General features: G+C 36.7%; 1 protein-coding gene across 1 annotated transcript; it reads right to left on the bottom strand.

The window, feature by feature from the left end:
* Positions 1-18,982: 18,982 nt before the first annotated feature.
* On the bottom strand, positions 18,983-20,257 carry LOC148862084 (transcription factor bHLH144-like). Its single transcript, XM_088984152.1, has one exon. It carries the CDS (start codon positions 20,120-20,122, stop codon positions 19,397-19,399), a length of 726 nt encoding a protein of 241 aa, XP_088840278.1. The 5' UTR covers positions 20,123-20,257; the 3' UTR covers positions 18,983-19,396.
* Positions 20,258-20,723: the final 466 nt, after the last annotated feature.

The following is a 20,723-nucleotide window of genomic DNA, read 5'->3' as shown; positions in this document are numbered from 1 at the left end:
TGACGTGGCTAAATGCATTACCTCAAGTACAAGAGTCGAGGGAGTCATCTATCCATGTTGGAGAGGAAATCTCTCTCAAGGGCGTCTTCCGTTGGACGGCTGAGGTTGTGCCCCGTGCAAAATAATTACTTAAAGTGATTTAAATGTGGAAAAGAAAAAAAAGAGAAGAACAGCGAAGTATGAGGTAGGCGTACTGACATGCAGGGCGATAAGCTTGGTTCTTTTATGTTAACAAGATATCTTAGCGTACTGACATGCAGAGCGATAAGCTTGGTCCTTGTATTACTTTTACGTTACCAAGATATCTTAGCCCTTGCTCTTTGCCTTTGTGTAGTCACTTCCTTCTTACAAGGGAAAATAAATAAGGTTAAAATTGAAGAACCTAGGGCATGTTTGGTAATTGGCACCATGTTGTTTTTTTATGTAATAAATATATTTATGCCTTAAAAATTCTATGCATATTTTTTATTATTATTTAAACCAATTAGGTGTCATTAGATACTATATAAATAAAAAAAGTAAAAAAGAAATGTCGGTACTATTACACGACTTTAATGGTAACTTTTTTTTATAACTTCCACAATGGTAACTTGAGATTTTTCTTTTAACTTGGGGGTGTTTTCTACTGTGAATGAGAAATTGGTGGGTGTGGATTGGTCCACACCACACCCTATGACAAGAACCAATCCACATGACACCAAAGTCTACAATTATTCTGAACTGTGGACAAATTGTGTGGACTGAACTAGTTCACACCCACAGTGGCATTTTGTAGCGTGTTGCGGACCAATATGCACCATACTTTTTTTATTCCATGCATCTCATATACATTATATGAATGATGTACGCAGATAATCATAAATATCTAATTTTTGCATTTTATATGATAAATATTTTAAAAAATGCATCAATAAATTAATATTAATCGATAAAATGATAAATAATAATTTTTTATAAAACAATAGTAAAATAATTAAAATTTTAAAAATATATTTTAAATATTTAAAAATATTATTTTATTGATAAAAACATTAAAACTTTATAAAAATTAAGTAAATTAATTAATATTTTAGATCATACAACCAAAATGCATCTGTAGGAATTTCAAAGATAAAACCGAAGGTGTATCTTTATGTATCTATAGTCTGCCTTAGATCACACAGCCTCTAACCCCTGCTTCTTGAAACATGGGATAAAAAATAAACCCTGGATGCGTGGGATGTATCCACGAGTTTTTCCCATTGACAATATATTGGGGTGTTCTTGATGTACACAAGACCTTTACCTTTTATTAAAAAAAAAAGGTGAATGATGACTGTTTATGTTAAATGTTAGGTGTGTTTCATGCACACGGACCTATACACATACTATTTACGTTAAATTGACATTTTTAAAAGCGGATTAACTGAACTTGATGATTGTTTTTGTGGGCTATGGGGTAAATAATAACATGTTGACACCCCAAAGCCGGTCATAGATGTGAAGTGAATGATTAAGTGGTTGTGGGCCATATTTATGGCTGGCATGGGACACAATGCTATTATTAGTTCCACGTCCCATAATATAGCCATCAAATTCAATCAATCCATTCTTTGTGAAATCAAATTTCCTTCTCACAAAATCGGTCTTCATAACCCTTATAATCGTACATTGGGAACATCTCCCCATGATTGAAAACATACAAATATAGAGATGTTCTTGATGTACGGGTACAAGGGCTATGAGGTAGGTGTGAGGACTAATTTTGTTAGGAGGAAATCCAAACTCAATTTTGGCATATTCACTCTTGATTGGTCTGAGGACCAATTTCGTTTGAACTTGCCTAATTCAATTGATTGGCGTGTTTTGATTCTAATGAAGAAAACAAAAAGAGAAGTTCCAAAGCACTAATTATGTGTTCGGTTTGAAAGAAAAATTAGGAGAAGGAAAAGGTAGGGAAATGGAAACCTATACAAGGTTTGTACAAGTTTTCTTGCCTTTTTCTAAGGGGATGTTTTCCAATATGAATGTTTTTAGTTTCATTTGTTTTTGAAATTCCTACGTTAGCAAGAAAATAAAACATGTTATTGAAATGTATTTTTTGTTTCGAAAAGAAAAAATAAGTTAGGGTCCATTTGGTTCGGGGTTGGAGTTGGAATGACTTATGTTGAGATTATGCATAGTGTATAGGGACATTATTGCCCTTCTCTTTTATTTGTATTTGGATGCTCATTTAGGGGCATACATGTAATTTTTTATTATTAATAAAGTATATTGTTAGGTGAATAGTATTACATCATATTATCTCGAAATGGCTATTCTTCTTCTTTTGCTTATTCTTCGTCTTCTTCCTTTCTACTCTTCCTCCAGCCTTCATTTACAACTTGGTATTAGAGCCTAGGAAGACATTAAAAGAGTTTTCTCTACTAACCCTTGAACCCAAGAAGACCTACCGATGTCAAACTACTACCAAATGTTGTTAACAATTTATACATGTGCTGGTGGTAACCCTTGAATCTAATTCAAATTAGTGTAGACCTGATTTTAAAAAAGGTTTTGGTATGGGTCTCATCTTTATTTGATGCTTCCATGCTTTTATCAGATTTTCAATAAAAATTATAGAAAATTATAGGTTTGATACTTGGAATTTGCTCTCTCAATCTAAGGTTGGTTCTTCTTTGAGACATGTTTTTTTAAGTCATTTTGCTTTTATGGAGATATGGGAAGTGATTTCACATTTTTCTGCACCCTAGTTACCTTTTTGGAGGCTTTTATTCTCTTCCTATATTACTGTCAACCTTGTTTTAGCCTCCTTTTGGCCCTCAATTGGGTGTTGACCTACTCGATTCTAGAGGGTCTATTGTGTGTTGGTTGGTTGTTGGAGTAATGTAGAGCTACCGAGATGGAATTGCTTCAAGAAGTACAAACCATTTCTAAAGTGCTCCTGAGTTATATTATGATAACCATTATAAAACTTGATGAAACAAATTTTCTAAAGTAGTCTCAATAAGCCAAGCTTACCATCGGAGGAAGAGATATCATAGGATTACGAGCAAAGAGTTTACCAAAATTTGATGACCCCAAGTTTACCAAATGAGAACAGGATGATTCATTGGTTATGCCATATGGTCAATTTGCTCGATGCAACCACATATTGCCACGTGCTCCTAGGTTAAAAATACATGTCATATCTACCAACCACAAAGGGAAGCTTTGTATATGCATCATGGGGAAAGGATTGTAGCTATGCACTTCTCTTCCATACAATCTTTCTATTGATAGATGGACCATTTATAAGCCTTGTAATGGAAAATTTAGAGGATTGTGAACAATATCGAAAATATGTTGAGGACCAAATGTTTGATTTCTTAGCGGGTTTGAATGCCAAGTATGACTTTACCTAGCAACACATCTTGAGTGCAAATATTCTTTCCATTACCACTGCATACTCCTTGGTACAAAGAGAAGAGAGTAAGAGGGCTGCCATGATCTAAACTTCAATAGTTGAACATTCGGTTTACATGTCCTCCAAACTTAATTAAAGTCTAAATAGATAGAGTGTTAATGAGAAGACTAATGGGGAGGTATGTGAATGCTACAAGAAGCCAAAATACACCAAAGATTGATGTTGGAAGCTGAATCCATATTTGAAGTCTAAGAAGTTTAAAACAACAAATAAGGGAGCTATAAATATTTTATCTTATTCATTAATGATTATTCTCAATACTATATCTAATGAAGAGTATAGATAAGTTCCCTCCATTATGTAAAACTTCTTTAGAATGGTGGAAATTCAATTTGAGAAAAACATAAAGATAATAAGGTCCAACAATGTTAAGGAGTATTTTGAAAAGAATATACAATTTTTCCTTGAATAAAAAGATCCATTAGTGTTCTTGTCTCCATACTCCACAACAAAATGGTGTAGCAAAGAGGAAAAATAGACATGTGGTTAAAGTTGTTAGGGGCTACTTTTCAGACTTTCTTCATGGGGATAAATGCAGTTGAAGCAGTGATATATCTCATTAATAGACTTTTTTCATGGACCCTTTAGTCTCCTCATCAACTTTTTTTTCCTAATGATCATATTTGGCTTCCTCTTAAAGTCTTTGTTTGTAACTGCTTTGTTCATTATTTGAGCCATTTTCACCTTAAACTTGTCATAAGTTCATTAAACATGTTTTCTTTTTTATTATTCTCCTATCCAAAAAGAATGTAATTGCTTTGATCCCCATTTCAACCAATAGTATGTTTTTAAGAGTGTTATTTTTCTTAAATCTACTACTTTTTTTTTTCAATTACCTTATCATCTTTAGGGGGGAGTGTTAGTGAAGATTGGATTCCTCTGTCTCCTTGTTCTTTCTCTATAGATATTCTTGATTCATCTTCCTCTTTTCCCACTTTTAATGATAGTATTCTTGTTCCTTCTCCTCCTCCTATTCCATAGTAGTAGCCTTGGTAGTAGTGGTTAATAAGACGCAAAAGGAATGTTACTTGTGAGGTTTAAATGTTTACAACAACTTGATCATTCAGTTCTAGGCAATTTTAAAAGCAATCTTGAACCTGAAACTCTTGTTGATTCTAAGCTTCTTTTTTCTACTTACACTTAGCCTTATATTTTATAGTCTAACATTGATCTTTTCATTACAATACGAAAAGGAAAAAGAAAATACACTACCTATCCCATCATTAACTATGCTTTTTATGATTCCCTTTCACCTTCCTACTATGCCTATATTCTTGCCATTTTCTTTGTTTCTGTTTCCTATTTGCACAGTTACCTTAGTGAAATGATGCTATGAACCAAGAGATGAAAGCTCTCATAAAGAACTAAATTTGAGAGATTGTTTCTCTTCCTAAGGGTAAGGTCCCAAAAGGTTGCAAGTGGGTTTATACAGTTAAATATTGGATTAATGGATTAATTAAAAGATATAAAGCTAAGTTGGTGGCAAAAGGGTACACCTAGGGGTGAGCATTCGGCTTATTCGATAACCGAATAAACCAAAATTTTTAAAACCAAAATAATAAAATGAAAACGGAAACCGAAACCAATTTCCAATAAAACCAAAATTTTTGGCTCAGTTTTCGGTTAAAAATCGAATTTAGTTATTATATATATAATATTATATATTTTAGCTAATTCGGTTTTTTCGGTTAACCGAATTACCTAAAATTTGAAAAAACCAAAATCAAATTTTTTGGTTCGGTATTCGATTTTAACCAAATAATGCTCACCCCCAATTACACCCAAAGTATGGGATTTATTATTACGAAGTCTTTGCACTTATAGCCAAAATGAACTCTACCCAAATGGTTATGTCTCTTGTTGCTTACCATTCATGACCTCTATACCAAATGATGTGGAGAATGCCTTCCTCGATGGGGATCTTCAAGAAAAGTTATACATGGATCTTTCCCTAAGAGTATGACTCTTTAACAATTAGAGGAAGGTTTATTGTCTGAAGAAATCTCTTTATAGACTTAAGCAATCTCCTAAAGCTTGGTTTAATAGATTCATGTTCTTAAAATTGGATTCACTTAATCACAAGCATATCATATTCTTTTCATACGGTTAATGGCCTAGTGGCTCTAGTAATAGTATATGTTGATGATATTGTTACTAAAGATGATAACTCTAGAATTGTCTAACTAAAGTCATTTATTGTTTTTAAATTTGAGATAAAAAATCTCAAAGTCTCATATACTTTTTTGGAATTGAAGTGGCAAGATTAAACGAAGGGATCTTCATCTCATAACGAAAGTATGTGTTTGACCTCCTTCATGAGGTTTGCAAGTTGGGGTGCAAGCCAGTTGAAACTCCCATTAACTCCAATCATAAACTAAGTGTTGATGATGGAGACATTCTTCCAAATAAAGGTGTTTATTAGAGATAAGCTTGTTAACTTCTCTACTTGTGCCTGATTAAGCCTAATATATCCTATGCCATAAGTGTGATGAGTCATTATATGCATAATCCCAAAACTTTATACATGTAAACAATCAATATGATCATTGCCTACTTAAAGGGGTGCTTAGGCAAAGAAATGTTGTATTCCAACCATGGGCATTTCAAGGTTAAGGCTTATACTGTTGCTGATTGGGTAGGTTTTATGGATGATAAGAAATCTACTTTTGATTATTATTCATTTGGTGGGAGGTAACGTTGTATATTCAAAAAGTAAAAAGCAACCAATTGTAGTTCGATCTAATGAAGAAGTAGAATATAGAGTTATGGCTCATAGTATATCAGAATTACTATGGCTGAATACCTTGTTATATGATATTGGAATCGAAGATAAATTTTAATGAGACTATATTGTGATAACCAAGATGCTATAAACATTGCCCATAATCCAGTCCAACATGATTGCACAAAATACATTGAGCTCAATGACCACTTCATTGAAGAAATGATAACTAGTGGAGAAATATGTGTGCCTTTTGTCAAGTCAAAAGATTAAATTGTTGATTATCCAAGCGTCTTTACAACCCAGAGCTTGATAAAACCTAAGCAAGTTAGGCATGATGGATATCTATGCTCAACTTAAGGAGGAGTACCAAGATTTGTATTGTGGATAGGGGCATTATTGTCCTTCCCTTTTATTTGTATTTGGGTGCTCATTTATGGGCATACATGTATTTTTTTTTCATTATTATGTTAAAAGTAATATTTTTCTTCTCCCTTTATATTCTTCCTCCAACACTCTTCATTTACAATTGCCTATTCCCTCATTTGTTTGGTTTAAACGGAAAACAAAACCCAAATGGATTATTCCCATTGATAAAGATAGAAGGAAGTTTGGAAACAGATTAAAGAACAATAGGATTTGGGGGTGCCACTTATCTTTTTTTAGTTAGCTAGAATGGGATTCCCATTCCCTCAAATGGAGGAATACCATTTTAACTAGAATGCAAATCAAACTTCGGTTTTGCTTAACCAAATAGCAGTATCCATTTTGATTCCAATTCTAAACCGCTATTCATATGAACTAAATAAACCCTTAGTTTATTTTAATGATAAAAGAATCTAATAATAATATAAAAAATGCATTTTACTTGAAACTTAACCATTCTACCTATATAATACAAGTAGTAATTGATAAGCTAGTATTCATCAAGATTCATGGGGAGTTCTAATTAGTCAAAATTCTTCTATTGTCGTACTATTTTAACATCATAGTATTGCTCAAAACAATTCATATTTTTGGAACCATCAAAATGATGGTTTTAAAACAAAAACAAATTTTATAGTACAAGTATTTATATGACTAGTAAATGTGCATGTGACTAACCAACAAAATAAGAAATGTGCATGTAACTATTGACTTTGGCCTTGTTCTTTTGGTCTGTTTTTAACCTCTAATGTCTGAAAAGCAAAAGACTTTAGATATCAAGTTAAGGCTCCCATTGTTAAAGAGATTATAGATGAAGAACCCATTAGAGATATTAGGGAGGAAGAACATGTTGATGGGAATAGAGAGGAAGAAAATGATGATGAGCCAACTGAAAGTGATGGTGAGTCAAATGATAAGGACTCTTTAGATGAAGAGGATGGTATAGGTATAGACATTGAATGACTCACAGACATTGAGGATGAAGAACTTCAGGTAGTGAGGCATAAAGTGAAGGAGTTGAAAAAAATGAAGGGGTTAATGAATGTGTAAATAAAGACAATAGTGGTGCTACTCAATAGAGACATAGATGGTCTAGTAGTAAGTTAGTTGAGATTGAGGGAGAAAACCAACAGTTAGGGTTTCAAGAAATTGGTTATGATGATGATGCTAGGTATTATATAACTATTGGGTTAAACAATGAACTCAAGGCAGAACATGTCAAGAGGGAAAGTAAAAGGCTCCCGTTTATGATCCCATCATTGATGTTTCTCACTTTGATTTGGAGATGATTTTCTTGAACGGCAAGCAATACAAGGAGGTAGTTATAAAGCATTCTATAAAGTGAAAGAATATGTTAAGATTCAAGAAATGCAAGTATAAAAGAATTAGGGATGTCTATAAAGATATGTATTGTCCATGGGTATTATATGCAATATTGGATAAGAGCACAAACAATTTTTAGGTGAAGACATATGATCCCAATCACAAGTGGCAATGGAGTTTTAAAAATGCAAGAGTGACTTCCAAGGTTGTAGTAGAATATTTCGTAGACAACATGCATTCTATAACATTGAAGTTGGGGGAAAAGAAAACTTCAAAAGTGATTAAACTCATAAATACATGTTGGTTTATGACTATACTATAAAGTTGGTTAGATTTAGCCCAAACAACTTAGTATATATTTATGTTCACAAGGAAAATGATGGAAAAAAATCAAATTTCAAGATGTTTTATGATTGTTTTTATGCTTGTAAGAAGGCATTCATGGCAGGTTGTAGGCATGTTATTGGTCTAGATGGTTGCTTCCTAAAGGAACTAGGCCATGGTGAGCTTATTTCAACTATTGGCAGGGATGCAAATAATCAAATAATGCCAATAAAATGGGTAGTAGTTGAAAGTGAAAATATTAATAATTGGAAATTGTTCCTTAATTACCTTACTAGAGACACTTGGTGTTGGTTACATCATAATTTTTTATCAACAAAATGTATGTAAACAACATGTTTATCTTATATTTATACAACACTTTAAATAAATATTGATAACATATCAAAGAGTTATTGATTTCGTTTTACAGGGATTAGTCAAAGCAACTGTAGAATTAATGCCTCAAGTAGAGCACAAAAAGTGTGCTAGACATGTATTTGCAAATTGGAGAAGAACGCACAAGGGCAAAGAACTACATAGTCAATTCTGAATGTTCACAAAAGCCACAACCATTTTCGATTTCTAAATTAAATTAGAGATGCTTAAGAAATTGAAGCCTAGTGCTAAGGAGGATGTAATGAAGGTTAATGTAGTCCAATGGTCAAAAGTATATTTTAAAACCTTCTCCAAGTGTAATGTTATTGATAACAATATATCATAGACATTCAATGGAGGTATTGTTGAGTTTAGAAATACGTTAATAATTTCATTATAGTTAAGGTCATGACAAGGATAGTAGATAAAAGATCTTTTACTTTCAAATTTAAAGAAGAGTTAGGTCCTAAGATATAAGAGAAAATTGAAGAGAATAAAGAGAACATTCATACAAGATTAGTATGGAATGGAGAGACAAGGTATGAAATGCAACATGGTGTAGATAGATATATTGTAGAAATTAGTAGATAGACTTGCATCTATAGGATGTGGGATTTAACTAGGATACTCTATCCCCATGGTATATGTGTAAATACTTCATCGAAATAAGAGGATTAAGGATTATGTTTCGCATTGGTAAAGAATGGAAGTTTTTTTAAAAATCTATCGGCATGTAATCCAACTAGTAGCTAGGAGGAAGTTTTCGCCCAAATCAACTTTTAAAGCACATGAGCCACCATAAATTAGGAAGAAGAGGAGGAGACCAAGGAATAAGAGAATTTTGGAGGAGTAGGAGACACCTCAAGGAACAAAGCATAATAAGAGAGGCAAGAGAATGATTTGCCAATACTACTTCATTCATGGCCACAAGCAAAGGTTTTTCCCCATGAGGAAAAGTGATAAAGACAAGGTATTAAGCATAAACCTATTTTCTTTAGAATTAATAAATGTGTGCATCATTATACTTCGTCAAATATTAAGTGGGAATGGTCTAGGTTAGGGATCATTCAAGGTCTGAATGGGGGTTGGGTTGGGTCATTTTAGTAATGTCCAAGTCAGACCCGAGACTACCTGACTATTAACAACCATTGATATGTCAATGGGCTTGGTCTGTACTAGACAATGATGGCATGGGTTAGGGATGGTTTAGGGTGGGCCCTTTTTGGGGTGTGGTTTGGGTCTAGATTAGACTGACTGCTCATAACCAAGCACAACCTTGTGATGTGATTGGGGTCAGGTGAGGTTTGCTTGTGACTTCCATGGGGTAGGACAAGCTATGATTTGGCTGGAACAGGATGGGTGGGGATGGGTTGGGTTGGACTAGGGCTAGGTTAAGGTAGGTAGTCTGGCCCTAAGTAATGGATCAATGATAGGTTGGATCTATATGGGTGACTCTAATATGGATAAGGTGGGTGGCTTGAACCTAAGTCTGCTACTAGGTTAAGCTAAGTGCTCACAACTAGACCTAACCCTATGTTGTGATGGTATGACATGGTAAGGGCTATGTTGAGTGAGACATGGATTTTGGTTTGGGTCAAGATTGGGTTAGCTCTACCGTGGCTAGGCTGGGTTTGGTTGTAGTTGTGTTGGGTTGGTTTAAGCCAGGCCAAGCCCTAAACTTCAGCGGGTGGAAACAGTTATGTCTACTGCTAAGTCAAGCTAAATGCTCATAGCCAATCTTAGCCCTAGGCTTCAGTGGTGGTAGCACTTGCGTCTATTGTTGGGTCAAGCTAAGTGCTGACAACCAATCCCAACCCTATGTAATGGTTTCAAGACAAGATAAAGGTTGGGCTAAGTGAGAGATGAGTCTAGATTTGGTTTAGGATTGGATTATGTCTAGTGTGGTTGGGCCTGGTTTGGTTATGGTTCTTATGGGTTGGTTTGAGACAGGCCCAACCCTAAGCTTAAGTGGTGGCAACACCTGTATCTATTGTCGGGTCAGGTTGAGTGTTTACAAACAAGCCCAACCATGTGTTGTGGTGGTATGATAGGATAAGGATTAAGCAAAGTGAGACATGGGTTTGGGTTTAGGTCAGAATTGTGTTAAGTCTGGTGTGGTTGGGCTGGATTGGTCTGAGTCAGGCCTATCCCTGGGCTTGAGTAGTGCCAACACCTACGTCTATTGCTAGGTCAAGTTGAATGCTCACAACTAGGCCCAACCATGTGAGCAATTAAGGTGTTTGGGTTAGTGTGGGTGTAATGGAATTGGTTGGGTTGGGCTATGGCTAGGGTCATGATCAGGTTAGGTTTGGTTGTGGTAAGGATGGGTTAGACTATGTTTAAGTCTTTGTCAGGGTGGGTTGGGCTGGCTGCTCAAAGCTAGCAATGGACTGGGATGGGGTTGGCTATTCATATGACTGTCATGTATTGGATTATGTTAAGTTTGGTTGTATGGGAAGGGCTAATTCAAGTTTGAGATTGGGCCAAGGTATGGGTTAGGGTTTGATTAGCTATGATCAATGTAGGTTGAGATGGGGCAGGGTGTGGTAAGTCGTGTTAAGGTCTAAGTGGGTTGGATGGGTGCAATCAAGGTAGTTAGGTAAGTCACTCTTGGGTTGGGTGGGGTTCGTGTGAGTTTGGGTCATAGTTCAGGTCTGACTGACTATGATCTATGTAGGTTGGGATAGGTTAGGGGGTGTGTTGAGTTGTGTTAGGTTCTAAGTGGGCCAGATCAATGTGTGGGTGGGATGGATGTAATCAAGGTGGGTGGGGTTGGGGTGAGTCAAAGTCATGGTTAGGGTCTAGTTGAGTATAATCTATGTGGGTTGATATAGGGCATGCTGTGGTGAGTTTTGTTAGGGTCTGAGTAGGTTGGATTAACGTGTGTGTGGGATGGGTATAGTCAAGGGGGGGTGGGTCAATCGTGGGTTGCATGGGGTTGGGGTGGGTCAAGGTATAAGTTTGGCTAGGTGATGCAGGCAGGTTGACTGCTCATAGCCAACCCAACCTTGGGATGAAATGAGGGTAGGGTTGGGGGTTCTAGGTTTGGGTTAGGTTGGGTGGGTCAAGGTTAGGGTATGGGTTAGGCTAGGTGGATCTAGATGGGTGGTGTAGTTAGGTTGACTACTTAAAACCAAGCCCAACCTTATGCTTGTATGGGGTTAGGCATGTTTTGCTTGTGACTACTATGGAGAAGTACAAGCTATAGGTTGGGATGGGTTTAGGTCGGGTCTAGGTTTAGCTGGGTGGTTTAGTCAAGCTGACTACTCATAGCTAGGCCCAACCTTATGCTTGTATGTAGGGATGAGTTGGGTCAAACCAACCAAATTGATCAACCTGACCTAACTCCGAGTTAGTCGGTTTTCTTAAATTTTTGGTCGGTCTTGGTTTAAAGATATAGATAAACCAACTAATTGGTTTGGGTTACGATTTATGAGTTTATAAACCGAGCAAAACCAACTCGGACTGCTATATATAGTGGGATATGTTATAGTTGTTAAAGTAAAGTCAATGCGCTCTCTCTCTCTCTCACGAAGGCCCCACTTTCCCCGTTTCTCATAAAAGTAAAAGTTTCTAAACCACTTTTTTTCTGTCATATCTCAAGATAGTGACATGACCTACCATTTTTTTTTTGTACAAGTAGGCCTAAAACCCTACCCCCAACCCCCTATGCTTGTACGATTTCTAAGCAAATTCCTATATCCCCTATTCATTATTTATTTTTCACATTTTTCATTACTTTGTATTTTGATATTTGAATAAATATTCAAATGGTCAGATGAATTTATTTTACTTGACAAAAACAATTGCCATAATACTGCACAATCCATAATGATTTCTCTTCTTTCTTTTTAAATTTCTACATCATTACATGGAACCCCAAGTTGCAAGAGACTACAAAAATACAAGAGAAGATCTAACATATTAATAGATATCTCGATTTAGTTTAAACCAACCAAATGAGCATTTGACAAAATTATTATTAGTTGGTATGTGTTATTTTTCGGTTGGCTTCAGTTGGCATAATAGCTAACCTAAAATGTTCGGTTTGATTGCCAAAATACTGTGTAATCAAATTGAACCAACCCATGAACAATCCTACTTGTATGGGATTGGGTTTGTTCTGCTTGTGACTATTATGGGGTAGCACAAGGTATGGGTTGGGTAAGTGCTTAGGTCAAAGGTCCATTCATCATTAGCGTATACAACAAATCCAAAAAAAAAAAAAAAAGAGGTTTGAAAGATGAAGCTAACTGAATGCATGGTTCTCAATTACTCCTCTCTTTGTTCTTCATTCTTCGTTCTCTTCTCTTCTATTCTATTTGAGTTGCTATGCTTACATAATTTTAATTTTTCTTATTATAATTCATTTAGATGGTTAAGGCAAGGGCTTGTAATGAAATGCAACTTAAATAGGCTTTTTAGGCCTATACAATAAAATTATACATCTAAATACGATTCTTTAACTATACATGTAATTCTCTCTCTCTCACACACACGCAAATGGGGATGTTTAAGAGGTTTATAAGGTTATTTACTTGAACTGGTCTAAGTGGGCATGATGTAGACCCTCGTATCGGCTATTGTGAAGGTCATGATTGGGCCTGATTATGCCCCTACATGACTTGCCGTATGAACCATCCACTACAATAGAATTAGGACTTAGGGGGTGTTCTTTTTTTTGGATTTTGAGAGAGGGGAAAGTTGGTCAATGGGATTTTAGTTCCCATTGATCAAGAATCCCATGTTTATTTTTGGATTTATGTGGGGAATAGGGAAAGTTTATTTTCCTAGGTATCACTTACCCGGGTAAGTTATTTGTCCCATCTCCTAGGTGGGTAAATAACTTTCCCACCTAGGGGGAAAGTTGATAACACTTGAATGGGACAAAAAATACCCCTTTTAATAATGGATTTTTATGGCTAAAATGGTCATTACCTTAGTTACCTAGGAAATAAAAGAACATAGATAAATGAACTTACCCGGGTAAGCGTTTCCCAAGAAAAACTTACCTGGGTAATTACACTTACCCGGGTAAGTAATTTACCAAAAAGCAAACGGGGCCTTAAAACTAAGTAAAACCTATTAAATGGGCTGAAACAATTTATCCACAAACATTGCTTATGATGAGTTGAATTAGAGATGGCAATTTGACCTGTCCCGTTGGGGGCTCCACTTTGCCCCACCAGGTGGGTTTTTTAACCATTGATTGGGGTCAAGGCATGTTTCAAAGAAACCCAAAACTTAGGTTATCAGGGGTGGGGATGGTATTTATCCACCCTGCCCCAACTAAAAGTGTATGTGTGTGTGTGTGTCTTTATCTATCTATCTATCTATATGTTGAAAGCATTCCTACATTGGCACCTTGGGCTGTGTTTGGTTACAGTGCAAATGAATTTGCATTGATGCAAAACTATAATAGTGCAAATGATTTGGGTGCAAGTTTTGATTTACTTTTGTTTCAAATTTTACCTTACTTTGTTTGGTTGTAATAAAAATGAAGGAAAATAAGATCCAAGGTTAAATAAAGTAAAATCCAAACAAAATTAAATAAAATTTACATTTTTTTTTTCATTTGCACTCCCATACATTTGTACTAATGCAAATAAAATTGCAATGCAATCAAACACAACCTTGAAAACATCTCCCCATGAATTTAACACATACAAAAAAAGTATTCTCAATGTACAGGTGGATGCTACTGCAAGGGAATCTGGCTTAAGGAAATGCATGGTAGGACGGACAGTTGTTGTATTAAAATATTAAGACATATGGTTGTGCTGATCTCTCTGTAAACTTACTATTTGTAACATGCCCATGATTTCATGTATAACCATGAGAAGATAATGGTTAATATACATGCTACTTGGGGCCTCAAGTCGGAAACCGGATTTAATCAGTGCAAAGTCCGTTCGAATACTCATTATAGTCTTACATTGAGAATATCTTCCATAAAATAAAGCACAGAAGAACAGAGATGTTCCCGATGCAAGGTTGTTCGGATGGGCCTTGCACTGACCGAAGCCGATCTCCTCAAGTAGGTTATATTAGAGGCAAAATGACCACATTTGACCCATAAAGACTATGGATGCCAATAACTTGGGCCCTTACAAGGTTTTGTTCAACCCGTACTTGACCTGAAGTCATTGCAATCCAAACTGGCCCAACCCAATGAAATGAAATAGGATACCAAGTTGATCCACCCCATCACAAACATAGTACTACACCTAGTTATTGTAATAAAATAAGGTTGTATCTACAAATGTTTCAATGCTACGATGTCAATGGGTTGGGTTCAGCACGAGAAACAGTTTCAGTCCAACCCAAATTGATTTATGCTGAACCAAGGTTTTAAAAACCGGACTGGTTACAGAACCATTTTGGCTATCAGTTTTTGGGTTAAATGGTCCGATCATCTGATTCGAATGGATTGTTCATTCTGATTTAAAAAAAAAATAAAATAAAATAAAAAACCATTACTTGGGTTGATGGTTTGACCGCTTTGGTCAGTAGGTCACTGACCAAATAAACAGTTTTAGGATGAAATGGTACTGGTTGCATCACTGGTTCTAGAGTCAACCGGTCTGGTCTGGTGTTCAAAACCATGTGTTGAACTAACCCTAGCCCAAAACGATTTGCTCAATGTGGGTTTACCATTTAACCAAACCTAGTGACATTAGGGATGTAATCAATCGGATCCATCTGCATCGATTATCAAACCTCTAGACATCCAATTGTTATGTCGGATTTCAGATCGGGTTCAGATTTAATTTGCAATCATCTTATCTTATTATGTTTGAAATGAACAAAAAAACTTAAAAAGTTAAAAAAATAATTACTAAAACCTACCCTATAATTTATGTTTTACTGAAAACCCCATAGTTTACATGCAATTTACTTAATCAACCTTCTATTAAGAATCCTTTGTCTTTTTGTCTAAGAATGGTACTGTGACCAGTGAAAAATGTTTAAAGGCACGAGAGCATTTTTATTACAAAAGTGCCCCTAAAAATTCATATCAAGCTTCTAGAGAGAAAAAAGGTTTGATTTTCAGAACTATCAAGAAATGTTCAGCTTCAGTAAAATGAAGAAGAGAAAACAATGGCATCTAGGGTTCTTCGTTAGAAATTGTTCGTCTTCCTTCTTCAATCAGACAATAAATTTTACTGAATAGAATTGTTGCCAGTGTTTCATTTTCCATTTCTATTTAATGGAATGTTGATTAAGTAAATTAGTTGTATGTTATGGGGGTGTTTTAGTAAAATACAAACTATAGAGAAGGTTTTAGTAAATCCATAAAACTACAAGGGCATTTTAATAAATAACCTTATTTTTAACCTATATATGTATAATTAATGTAGATAAATATAAAATATTAAATTTATCAATTATAAACTTTATATAATTATACATAATATCCACATATTATAAAATAATATTTTTTGTCAAATTCTAATATACAAATTGAGATAATCAAATTAGGAATTGAATAGAATATCAGCAGAATCCATTGACATTCCTAATTGACATCCCTCTAATCTTGCCATCATTAATAGACTCCAATTTGTGCATAAGGCTCAGTTTGGAAGGACTACAAATACAAATACATACAAAATAATAAAAAATATATAAGGTTTTGTACTCTACATATTTGTATTTGTACTCCCTGCAAAACTGAGCCTAAGAGAATCAAGCTTGTGAAAAAGAAATGCTTTTTTTTGTCATTAGTTTCTCTATTTGCAACAAATTCATCTCCTAATTGTATTTTCAAATGTCAATACTAATTTTCCTTCTTTTTTCTTTTTATTTTGCATTGCTTTGCTGTTTTTTTTTTTTTTTCGCTCCATTGGGGGCCCCCCAACCAAGGAGTAGGCAGGATTTGATCCCAAGTCTTCACTACCACCAGCAAGAGACCTTACCAACCAACCGGTTGGCACCTTGTCATTGCTTTGCTGATTCTATTATTTGTTTTAATCTTCTTAGTAGGTAGGGGTTTCAATGGACCAGTTTTGGATTGAACCCCGTCCAAACCAAAATCAATTTGGATGGATTGGATGGACCAACAAGACATTGAATTGGACTGGTCCAGACTTAATGGTCCAAAGTATTTATTGGATTGGATTGGACCTGGTCCATCTGTATTGGACTGAGCCAATATCTGGTCCATTAATGGAAGATGAGAAAATAGGTATCAATGGACCAGGTATGGGTTATAATTAATCTAAATTAAAACAAACTTGAATTGATTGGATGGTCCAGACATTGAATTAGACGGGCCCAATTCCAAAATATTCATTGGAATGGATTGGACCTGGCCCATTTGTAATGGACTCAGATTGGACTGGATCGGATTGGACCAAATCCTATCCAATTGACACCCCTATGAATAGTAGGTAATGGTTCCTCTCTGAATTTATTCAATGATGTATGAGCTTATTCTAGTTTGGCGCTCAATTCAACGAATCAAATGAAAACCATTATGATTTTTAAGTCATCCAAAGCTAGCACCATAGAACATAATATCTAGTGTGAAATAGAAAAACACCATCATAATGGCTGGCAACGCAGTAGGTAAGAAGCAATGCCTTTGTACTCTGCTTCTTGTGGCAACCGGATCTGATCCCTGGTCTCTACTCCCACGAGTCAAAGAACTTACCATGTGATCCACCACTAGTTGGCCTTATGCCTTTCGATATTGAAACCATTGTTGACCTGGACATGGGCAGTCCAATTATTTGATCTAACAACCATATCCAATTCCATTTTTTACCTGGTTCTCGATTGACAAACCGCTAAACCAGACAGTTGAATCATTAAACGAGTGGCCTGGTTCACGGAATTAAATTAACAGTGAACAACAGATCAAAGTAGAAGATGAATCGAGTGGCACCCGGGGGGATTCCATCTGAGCAGATGTCCACAGCTACATTGGTTTGTTGGAATTTGGAAAGAGACATGTATTGTCCCGTGGTTCATTGGAATTTGCTTTCCTTCGTTCTGATCAAATTAATCTCAGGCAGTCAGGCTTGATTTTCCGGTGAGAGGCCCAATAGGTCTGCTCAGAGCTGAAGAAAGTCATGTGCAACACCTATCTGACATGTTCTCAAAACGGATCTATAGTTCTGTCCTTACTCCTCGTCCACGTGGCCACTTTTAGCCGGGTAGACCTCTGCCACATGGCAAAAAGTGACGTAATTAGTTACCGCCGTGGGGAAAAAAACAGATTTGTACTTCCGGCTAACGTTGTTGAACAGTTTAGGTCTGACGACTTGGGGGTACTCTCCATGCGGCACTGGCACAGAACTCTAGTGTTTTCACCGGAGAGAGATTACTTTCACCCACATGAGAGGGGAGATGACGACAAATTTGCCGATGGTGATGGGGATTGGGGAATTCGTGCCCAAACAAAGGTTGGAGCTAGTTGAAAGGACTAAAACGGGAATCAAAACCAAACTCGGCACGTGAATATGCACCCTCACCGGCTCGCTCAGCCTCAGTCAATTGCCTATCAGAAAAGAAAGAGGAAAAGCCAAAAAAAAAGGCAACAGTGAACCACAATCCACTTCAAATTTGGTGTTCCCAGTCTCCCTCTATATCAGAGAAATCCGCCTTCGCATTCACATGCTTCTTGGAGTGGTCAAAAGACTCGAAACTCAAAAGTATTTGAACAGACCGGAAAAAGTGAGTGATAGGAACTCAGGAAGATCTGATCAGTCCTAGAAAGTTTTAGAGGAAATCCTGTGTGGGACCCCATGGGGTAGCCTGTAACTGAGAACTGAGAATCTGACTGAGGTCATTGTTTTAGACTGGGCCTTACATTGCATTTACCACTACTTGCTGTCTGAACACAGAAGCAGGATTTGGCTTAGGATACAAAGTTGCAGACTGGGCCTTGATCAAAGGGATACAATACGACATCCGGAAGGTTCCAAAAGCTCAGCAGTTGCAGTCAGTGCACGGTGCATCCGTTAATTTATAGCCAATTCAAATTCCAATCCAACCCAGAGGGTGGGCTTTGTGCCACTAAGACCACTAGTTATTGGAAATGGTGAGGTCCAAGGTACAGCACCATGCATGGCATGACCTATAATTTCTCGTCTCAAAGATTTCCAGCATATGAAACAAACACAAAAGGTTTAATAAAATGCAATTAATTAGAGAAAGAGAGAGAAAGAGAGAGAGAGAGAGAGAGAGAGAGAGGCAAATGTCATGTCCACAATCCTCATAGAAGTCATGAATTCCCATTGAAGCATTATTAAACCAATAATCGATTTGGACCCCATACAGCAAAAAGCAGTCATGGATATTAATAAAATAGGATGTGCTTAAAAGACTGCAGAAGGCAGATGGAAAGAAGACGGGGAGAATGCAAAAATATGTAATATTGAAAACATTATTACGACATTGAAAGAGAAATGACAGAAGTAGCAAGAACATAAACAATACATAAATTCCCTTAACCCAGCACCACCCTGCCCTTTGATTCAATCATTCAACAAACCAAACAGGGGCCAGTCACTAAAGCCTAAAAGTTCACAGTTCCTATCCCACCTTACCCAACCCAACTGAATCAACCTCCCTTGCCTAAGCCAATATCGACCAACCACCAAAAGCATCAAGGCTATGCCATACAACATGGCATAAAGGAGGGAGGGGGAGAGAGTGAGAGAGAGAGAGAGAGAGAGAAAGAGAGCATTCAACTAAGATGGTAATTATTGATAACCAAAGGAAGAAAAGGAAAAGGAGATTTCAATCTTCGTTACCATGGTGGAGACTTTGGCTCAGTTCTTGAAATTCCCTATGCCCAACTTCTTCACTTCCACCTTCAGAGATTTGAGGTACCTGACTGCTTCATCAAGCACAGAAACAGTACTCATCTGTTTGCCACCAGGCACAATTCCTCTCAGTGCCTTTATCATCTTCTTCATTCTCAGACGTTTAGTTTCACTGTTGCAGCTGCTGCCACTGCCACAAAATGGGTTCTGAATAGAGGATGACAACCTACGTTTGCTGGGTTTTGAACCATAAGTTGAACATGAATCTGGAGAATTGCTACCATAGCTGCCATGAGTTCGTGCAGTGCTGACTACATCCCCATCTTCTTGTTCTTCATCTTCCAAGCTCAACAATGCATTAATGTCTTCCGTGTCCTCCTTCAAGGGAGTGATGGATTCTATGTTGTCCTTGTCTATATCTTTCCTCGCTCCATTGTCTTCGACTTGAGTCCCACAGATTTCAAATCCAGGGCAACTGAATTTGTTGGCAAGTGCAGGATGAAACATGATCCGGTTTTTGTTACCAGTCTGGTCAAAAATAATGAAATTCCTTGGACACACTTCAGAAGGTTGGAATTCAAACCCATGAATGGGTGCCCCCTGGTTTAGACGTGGTGGTAGAGTTGCACCTAAGAAGGGTGCAACAGGAGCATTAAACATACAGCTACCACCGACTTGATAAGCAAGTGGTGGCACCACCTTTCTAGGGTAAAAATGTTGGTCACCCTGCATGAATGGACCTAGTGAACTGTCAAATACAGCGTGTGGATGGATGGGGAGTGATGGTGTTGACAACACCGAAGTTCAGTTTCAAAGAGAGAGGTTTCCTAAGGTAAACGGGAGACTAAATTGGAGGGACTTATGCTATCACCATGATGATGAGAGAGCTGCCTATCCCAAGTTAACAGCTACCATGTACAAATAATTCATTTTTGCTACTGCCATCTGATGAATGGACAAAGCAAGAGGGCAGTCAGCTTCTGTGTCCAGGAGCCTGTGATGTTTGAACTACGTAACAGGCTTAAGCAACTGGCGAAAGTACTCAGCCTGCCATGAGAAAGACAAAAACATAAATGATAATTGCAACCACCAACCTCAAACATTAGTTAAAGATACAGGATGTTGGGAACTGGGATATTGCCAAAAGAAACTTCCTGAAATACATCCTCAAAAAAAGGATATATTTGAAAAACTTGAATGCAAATGAAGACCTCAGAGTTCTTGCCTAAGCAAACTTCTATGTGGAAAAGTGAATGCAGTCAAATAATGCATGTAGTACAACCTCTGTAGCAACATCAACAGTATCAACTCAAACTCATAGCGAATTTGACAT

This window comes from Nelumbo lutea, chromosome 4 (genome assembly GCF_056320005.1).
Source record: "Nelumbo lutea isolate HS-2025 chromosome 4, American lotus-T2T, whole genome shotgun sequence".
Taxonomy (NCBI): Eukaryota; Viridiplantae; Streptophyta; class Magnoliopsida; order Proteales; family Nelumbonaceae; genus Nelumbo; species Nelumbo lutea.
Note: the sequence above shows the minus strand (reverse complement) of the source record. Positions and strands in the feature narration are given on the sequence as shown.

Coding starts and splice junctions, on each gene's coding strand:
- LOC148862084 (XM_088984152.1), bottom strand. CDS start 20,122: ATGCAGGGTGACCAACATTTTTACCCTAGAAAGGTGGTGCCACCACTT.